At 45.2% G+C, this 8,355-nt stretch overlaps 1 protein-coding gene across 13 annotated transcripts in view; it reads left to right on the top strand.

The window, feature by feature from the left end:
- Positions 1-8,355, top strand: part of si:ch211-285f17.1 (sickle tail protein homolog) — a 79,889-nt gene that overhangs the window by 39,767 nt on the left and 31,767 nt on the right. Inside the window, exon 1 of one of the 13 annotated variants that reach the window (XM_062379808.1) lies at positions 6,342-6,459. The exons of the other annotated variants lie outside the window; for them this stretch is intronic. Coding sequence (XP_062235792.1) covers positions 6,457-6,459 — 3 coding nt within the window. The 5' untranslated portion in view covers positions 6,342-6,456. Of the gene's footprint in view, positions 1-6,341; positions 6,460-8,355 lie in introns of those variants that run through there. 13 annotated transcript variants of the gene reach the window in all.

Below are 8,355 nucleotides of genomic sequence, written 5' to 3'. Positions count from 1 at the left end.
TTTGTCCAGGTGCCTCTTGCAGACGATTATTAAATTATTATCCATGTATCGCTCGGAGGTTGTTATTGTTTTTAAATCAGTAACACGCAGTCAGCAGAAGGAAAGATGACAGCTGTCTGAAATTCACAACTGTTGACTGGCTCATGGATGGTATTTTAAAGATGGATGACAAGACCCCCCCCCCCCCTGGTGGCTGGTTTCATTATAGGTCATAAACCCTTAATGTGAATTGGACCGAAACTACACATCAAGATGGTTTCTTTCATTTTAGGTATAGTTATCCCAGTGATTGACAGCTGAGGCTGACTTGTGATTGGTCGAGTGTGTGTATCGGCGGGACCTCGACAGGGTCAATTAGACCAATCAAATTTTAAACATGAATGAATCAGTCTGTTGGCCACTGCCTCGGGGGGAAATGTCCGAATCAATCAAACTGATCTAACCACATGAACATGATCCTGATGCAGCAGTTGATTTTTTTCTACTGTATCAACGTATAACAAGAATGTGTTTGTTCTAGGTATATATCATGTGTCATGATTGTATTATTTTACGAGTTAAGTCATCATAAATATCAGAATGTTATTATATAGTGTGGTGATGACCTTCATTGCTCGATTTAAACATGCCAAGTTTGAGTTTTATTACAAAGGGAACAAGCTGTAGGGGGAAATGCTTCAATGTGAGTAATACTAAACATTCTTTTATTGTAATGTTTTTCTCAGAAATAGATTGAATCAAGTATTTTATAAAAGAAGACTTGATCGTCGTAATCAAATATGTCCTCGGAGAGAACGGCAATAAAAAAATAACTTTAATGAGAACAAATCAGAAAAACAGAGAGCTGCTTTTCGGGAGCAGTACTTTACCAACGTCAGAAGCAGATCATTGTTATAAATTGAGCGTGGAAACATTCTGCATTTAGTAACAACGTCCACGTCAATAGAATGCTGCAGGACGTGTGCACCCTCCCACAAACTCCTGCTGAACAAAGCCATGTAATTGCAGCTCATTTGTCATAGACGACAAATGCACTGTAAACTCCCTCGGAGGCTTCTTTGAGGTAATGCAACGTTTGGCCTGTTTCCCCACACACCTCGCTCGGTGGGCTCCTGGCTCTGCTGCACGTTCGCTCCTCAGAACAGAGGTGAGCTCGATAACGCCGGCTCCCAGCATGCATCAAGTCCCTGTGAGAAACCAGAGCATGATCAGAGAAAACATGAACAGGGAGGGAGAGGGACTCAGAGAAAAAAGGATAGTTCATGGTTCTCCGCCGCTGGTAGTTTCCCTGCAAACATGTTCGGGAATATTGCATCCTAAAATAGTTAGAACCCAAGAGGGTATTTTCAAGAGAGTACTTCTTTGTTGTACCTGGTCTTGCACCTTGTGTCTCAGCTCACACAATCAGGTGCTGTGTGCAGCCGGTCCGCAGCCAAACATCTGTTCCTAATCATCAACCCCCTCGGCTGAGCGTCAGGAACAGAAGCCGTGCAGGAGCCTTTCAACAGCATGCAATGACACTTTCACCTCTTTTACTCCAAAAGGTGTGGTTCAATTCCTTAGGTTTTAAAATAAATACAAGATTAGATAAGATTAGAAGAGGAGTAGAGGAGTGTCTGTCTGTGTTTTCCTCCGGTGAGTCATGCATCATCTTGTACATTGTGAGGAAAGAATCGCAGTTGCATGTCGGCGTCAGAGAATCCTAGAATTTGATAAAAGAAGTTGATAAAAAGGCAGGAGTGAAAGCAGAGGGAATCCATTTCCCATTGCAAGAGTGTGATGTCGGAAAATGGTTTTCTCAGAGCTGGTAAATAAGACGAAGCACAAGTTAAAGGCACACATGTGATAACCGGTCAGTTTACAGGGGATCTGTGGCAGGGTTTGGGGTTTTCAAGGTACAGCAACCCCAGCGGAGAGGACAAGTGGTCGGCGGAGTGGCGCCACGGCCCTGTCTAATCCTGAGTGTCACTGGGATGGGTGGGTGCGGGTCGTGCGGGGGGGGTTATAATCCGCTCTGACAGAAGGAACCCGCTTCTGATCGCTGCCGATAATGAGCCGCGCCAGACAGAGTTCTACACACTGTCTCAAGCGCAGTGCCAGTGTGTTAATCAGACCAGCTAATCAGGTCTGAGCTCTTTTCAGGGCGCACGGAGCTCCATTAGCCCCGAGCTTAAGTTGACTGCAGCAGCTGGAGTTATATTGTTGTTGCTCCTCCGCTGGCTTAACAGGGACCTCGTCGTTTTCCTGACAGATTTTACCAGAGAGCGGAGGTGAAATGTCTGCGACCTTTGTGACCCCGTGCCCTAACATTCCACCGGGCACAATTAAGTCCATTTGTCAATATGGCCGTCGCGGCCCGAGGAGCTTCTTCTGACTTCAGTCCCTCACGACGTCCCATCAGCTACCGGAGGACAGAGAATTATAGCTTTCACCAGGGGGACAAATTGTTCTATGGATTATGTTCTCAAGTATCTCATGATGCACCCTGTAGTAATTAATTAGCCACTTGCAGAACCCTGACTTGTCATATCTTGTCAGCCATGTTTTTCTAGAATCCACCAAAGACCAGATGCACGGGATCCTCAGTAAACCTTTAACGTGCATGTGCATCATCAGATTTACGGGTTCTGGTGTCACAACAGAAAAGATGCCGTGACAAAACCTGTTCCTGGTGGCTCTGTGGTATCGGTGGGAAAAAACATTGTTGATGTTTTCACTCGTTCATGAAGGTGCAGTTCTAAAGGACAAGTGTGGAAATCACTTGGTATTTACATGGACTGTCAAATGATAAAGTGACAAATAGATCAGTTCCACTGTCAAGTCCTGAGTGGCCTGCGGGTTCTCCACCTCCAGTCTCCCCGGGCTGCGCTCACCTCTGTTGTTCGGTCATTGATTATCACCTCTGGGGGTTTGTGTTGTCCTCGGTTTGTCGGTTTGTTAGCAGGATTGCACAAAAAACGACTTTTGAAGGATGCCGTGCGACCTGAGGAAGAACAAGTTTAAATTTGGATCAGATCCAGGAATTTTGATTTGTTGATTTCTCTGAGAATGATCCATGGATCTTGATGGGATACAAAAACATCCTTTGGGTGAGATATGTCCTTAACCAAGGTCTGGTTTGTTTGTTTGTTAGGTTGTGAGAAAGATAACGCAGGAACTACGGATTTCCACAAAACTTGGTTGAAGGATGTTGTCACAGAAGAACCCAGAACACTTTGGTGGAGATGTGGATTAAAGGGGCGGTTCAAGAAGTAGTTTTTCACTATTTCACAGATTTCCTCATTTTCTTGGTTCTTGAGATCTTCCTTGTCAGAAGACTTTCTGTTGGTCATTAGAGTTCATACTCTTGCTAAACTAATTGACTAAACATGCCCTCGTCTTCAGTTTCAGTCATTGTAGCCACATGCAAGTTTGAGTATCCCTCATTTTGATGGACGACGTTCAATGACACCACTGTTGACATCTTGTGTGATGTATTGAGACTCCAGGTTTTATGACCTCCAGAACCAAAAGGGGAGCAAGTCAAGATGGGTGTTTCCTCGTGTTCCCTCTCTCTGTACCTGCGCTTTGCAAACCTTCGCATGCTCAACGACATCTGGTTTCAACTTCAGGGGCCGAAGCCATGGACCGATCTTCAAAGGGCAAATCAGAGACAGAGGCACACAGGGATGACTCCAAGAATCTGTCTCCAGCCTTATTGTGATCTCCTGTGCTTTTATTTCCAGTCGGCCGTTCGCGGTGGAGATACGGGAAGGGGGGAAGGGGGGGGATGGTGGACAGAGAAAAGCATGGCAGAGACTTGGCACCGTTTCTTTTCTAAATGTTTGAAATACATCTTCCAAAGACAGAGTGCAGTTTTCTTTTGCTTTCACGAAACAAGACAACGTGGATGATAGGGAACACCTGGAATATGAGTAAGTGTACAGTGGGAAAGTTTATGTTTCAGGCTTCGGCCTCTAATGGAGTCTGCAATAAATTAGTCTATCTGACAGATGTGGAGCATTTGCTGCCGTTCATCACTGCACCTCCTCCTCGGGTTGACCGAGCACCGCTCTTGTTCTACAGATGCGGGTTTACACCCATGTGACACACGGCTCTCGCTCTGTTATGTTTAGCTCCGCTGTTTAACACTTTGCAGTTGGTGTGAACACAGTTTCTAACAAAAGAAGTGAGTCGGGAGCCTGATGCTCGGCTCAGGGGAAACACGGCGACGTAGCACCTTTAGCATCAAGGGCTGCTGTTGTTGTTTACTGACTGTTTCATGACTTATCGCTTATGGTCGACTGAGTGTGTGTGTGTCTGTGTGTGTGTGTCAGCAGTTTTTCTCGTTGTCAGAGGTCAAGGACAGGTCAAGGAGTGGATAATATGGAAAATGATGTTTTCTGCACTTATTCATCAGTGTTTCCCTTTCATTATCTAGACTGGGACGGCCTTCCATGTTCTAATTTGTCCTGCTACAGTTTCATAATTTAAAAGGAAACTTTCTACACTTCTTATATTCACATAAAAACATTTATAGCCTGGTGTTTTTCTCAGTTGCTGAATTGTATAGCTGTGGGCACTCGTGCTTTCTTCCATTAAAGTTGTTACTGTCCATGCAGATCTCATAGTTTCAGCTGAACGTACCTATGAGAGGCATAAAATTCAGTTCTGTCTCTCACTCACAAACTTGTCTTTCTCACTTTCCGTGAAGCTGTCACCCCGACTCTTTTCCCAATGTTTTTTACATCACAGCGACGGGTCATGTTATTAGGAAATCCAGAACCTTTGAATACACTTCTATAAAGCACACTGAAAACTCAACACTGATTATCTGACTCCTTTTCTACACACACGCACAAAGAAACTCCTCTGGGTGAGTGGCTCTAATAAATCTTAGTCTCAGTGGAAGAGCGCCTGTGTTCCTCGGCGACTTGGTATTTAGGCATCAGAGCTGGTTTCATGGGACAAGAGAAAGGAGTGATAATACTGTGATTTAAAACCAGCAAAGATTTTCTGCTCGTTGGGATAACAAAAAAAAAAGTACCTGAGTTTTGGCTCTGCCTCCTTTAATCGTATTAGATTATGTTTGAGTTGATACGTGTGTGACATCATGTTGAGGATGCAGGACTCCGATTACGCCAGAGAAAAGAAAGGCCTCTTTGTGCTCGGAGCCACACACACACACACACACACACACATTCTCAGGTGTACACCCAGAGAGGAACGTCCTTTATATTACCAGAAGAGAGACGCTCTCTAGAGACGGACCAGGCTCCTGTAAGGACATGTCAAATAGATGGACAGAACTGACCAACACGATAGCCTGCCTTTGTTCTTCTGTGTGTACGTGGATGAGAGAACTCTAAAATCCAGGAAGTTGCAATTGTTCAAAGCTGCAAAATAGAGTTTTGCTTTTGATGAAGAGATATGAAAAAGCAGGTTCGGGCAGGCCACAGCTCTGCAGACCAGTTTGCATGTATTTGTTTGGTAAGAGAGACAGAGAGAGAGAGAGAGAGAGAGAGAGAGAGAAGGGAATAGGTGTGTTCAAATCATTGCATGTATGACTAGTAGGTGATCCGCCCCGTCTCTGTGTACGTCTGGGCTTGTAATGTTACGTAATGTTTTTGGCTTTACGACTTAAACCACAACACAGCTTGTTAATATAAGTGCACTGTTAATTTACTGTAATTATTCCAGATATCAAATGTTTTTCTATGTAGCTCATAGACACAGGCGCCCCCCCCCGGCATTGTCCTGCTGTATTCTCACATACATTGCAAAGACATAGTTTCTACTTATTGCAAACAGAATTGGCTGTGCATACCAGCGAATTTGAGACAGTGAATATGCATGTGTTGGTATTTGGATGTGTCCGTCCACCGGGTGTGTGTGTGTGTGTTCTCTCGAGGCCCTGCTGAGTATCTCATAAAGGTTGTGGGATCCCTGAGGGTAGAGGAGGCGCTTATCTCCACGGAACATCTCTCAGGCCTCAGCCACGGCCCCACAGGGATTAGTGCTGACGCGGCTGTTTTTTTAAGATTAAAAAAGCATTTCTTGCAGTGCTGAACGTGTTAAGATTTAAAGCTGTTGTTTTCTACCCACACGCTGCTGGAACAGGGAGAGACGCTGAATTTGAACGTCCCTCTAACACAATCTCTGTCGCACACAGTGGTGCAAAAACACAGACGCACAAACAATGACTTTCCCCGGGTGTGTGGATTGTGTGCGTTTGTATTGTGCCGCTGGATCGTTAGGGATGAGGGGCGGTGTGTGTGTTTGTGTGTGTGTGTGTGTGCTGGACGGAGGGGCATCCGCTGTGAGTTGGAGCAAAGAAAAGGGAAGGGAGCTGGACAGGGCAGTTACACAGAGCACGTGAAACAACAGTGGAGGAAGAGAGCGCGCTGCCCAGTAGACCAGGGAGTTTCAAGTCTCACATGGAAGCCGCTGCCGGAGGAAGATTGCCACGGGTCTAAAATGGTAAATAAGCTTTTCGGGATCATTCAGAAAAACAATTGTTGTCAGGAATGTGTTTAATTTAGATTGTGCACGGCAATACAGGAAATGTTCCGGCGTGCAGCCAAAAGCTCTCTAAACTCGCTCAAGACAATTTTCTCTGCTTCATAAAACTCCCATCTGACAGCCACGCAGGGTTGATTCCCGTAATCAGAGTTGATTCCCGTAACCTCTCTCTTTCAGGGGATGGCTAGGGGGGGGGGGGGCTGATGTCTGCCGGTGATAACTGGGACTAACTCGTTTATGCGCGAGTGGATGAAATCAATTGGACGCTTTGGCTCAGTTGTTCAAAATGTGGCGGAGGAGATGGAGATTCCACTCAACAGGCACGATATTGTCTTCTGTGATTATGCACTTCATTTGCACACAGCACGGGAGATCGGCTTGATTGTATTTTACTTGCCAATGTAGTATATATTTATTAATGAGCTCGTGTCCATCAATTTTCCAGGCACGATCTCTGGATTCGTAACTTCTCGTCGGCCGGTCTCACCTCAGAAGTTTCGGCTTTGATCGCGGCTCCGGCTACAGTATGAAAAAGTCATCACCTCTTAGCGCACCAATTAGCAAGCGAGGCCATCCCTGAAAGGTCATGTGGGGATTTGGATGAAGGGATTAGAGGAGGAATGCATCAGAGGAGGGAGCGAGAGAGGGATGGGGCGGCAATGAATGAGAATGGATGACTAGGGGATTTCAGTATAATGTCATTAAGGCTAGGGGAGACAAAAGGACGATGGTCCGTCCACAGACAGCATACGGACAGAGCGCTGACGGGATGATTGACAGGGGCTTTATGCCTCATGGTTGTGTAGAACTGCAGCGGCGCAGATTTTTTTTTATAGGTGTTTTTCCAACGAACTCTTGTGGTTTTGAACTTTTGTGACACATTGGAATCTCTGAGGGAGCCAGGACACAACAGATTTGTGTCTCTCTCCAGGCTCTGACTGAGAGAAGTGGAGTAAAGGGTTAACAGTCTGCAGAGCCACTGTCTTCTGTTTATGTGTTTGCCTCACAGAACAGACCAGGTAATTACAGTGAGCTCTGTTTCCGCTCCCACCTCCCACCCTCACCTCCTGGGCCAAATTAGCATCTTAGAGAAAAAAGCCGTGCTCGCATTTCTGGTTGTGTTTAAAACCGCACAAGCTCCCGCCTCCACTCGCATGAAGAGATAAAACAGAGTGCACATTGTGTATCATGATTATAGTGACCAGAGTGATCACGCTGATACGATCACGGTGTTACAATGTGCTGAAAAAGTACTGATTCACAAACTAAAGTGTTTATCTCAATAAAATCCATCATTATCATTAAAAAGTATATTACATAACCATATAACATCATATCAAATGTGCAATATAAAAGTTAATGAAGGAAGGCTTTAGCTTGATGAGGAAGCTTTTTGGTTTACAAGGAAAAACCTCCCTGCGATAGAGGTTGAAATTAAACCTTAAATATTAATAAATCAAATGAGCAAAACAACACAACCATTAAGAACAAAGTAACGTGCATGTAGGAACATACAACCAAATGTTAACAAATCCAATGTCCAACTGTTTCAAGCTACGCCCGGAGCACTGGTAGCTCTTCTGCAGTTACAGCATCACCCAAATAATCATGGAGACGGCCTTGGCTCAAGAGTTAGAGCCGGTCGTCCACTGACCACAAGGTCGGCGGTTCGATCTCCTTCTCCCTCATCCTGCATGCCCAAGTGTCCTTGCTACTGAGGATACTGCACCCCAAATCTAATGGTGAGAGAAAGTGCAGCACATAGATGCATGTATGAATGTGTGTGTGTGTGTGTGTGTTTGTGTGAGTGTGAGTGGACGGCCAAACTGTAAAGAGCTTTGAGTGGTCATCAAG

This window comes from Platichthys flesus, chromosome 21 (assembly GCF_949316205.1).
Source record: "Platichthys flesus chromosome 21, fPlaFle2.1, whole genome shotgun sequence".
NCBI classification, from domain to species: domain Eukaryota; kingdom Metazoa; phylum Chordata; class Actinopteri; order Pleuronectiformes; family Pleuronectidae; genus Platichthys; species Platichthys flesus.
Note: the sequence above shows the minus strand (reverse complement) of the source record. Positions and strands in the feature narration are given on the sequence as shown.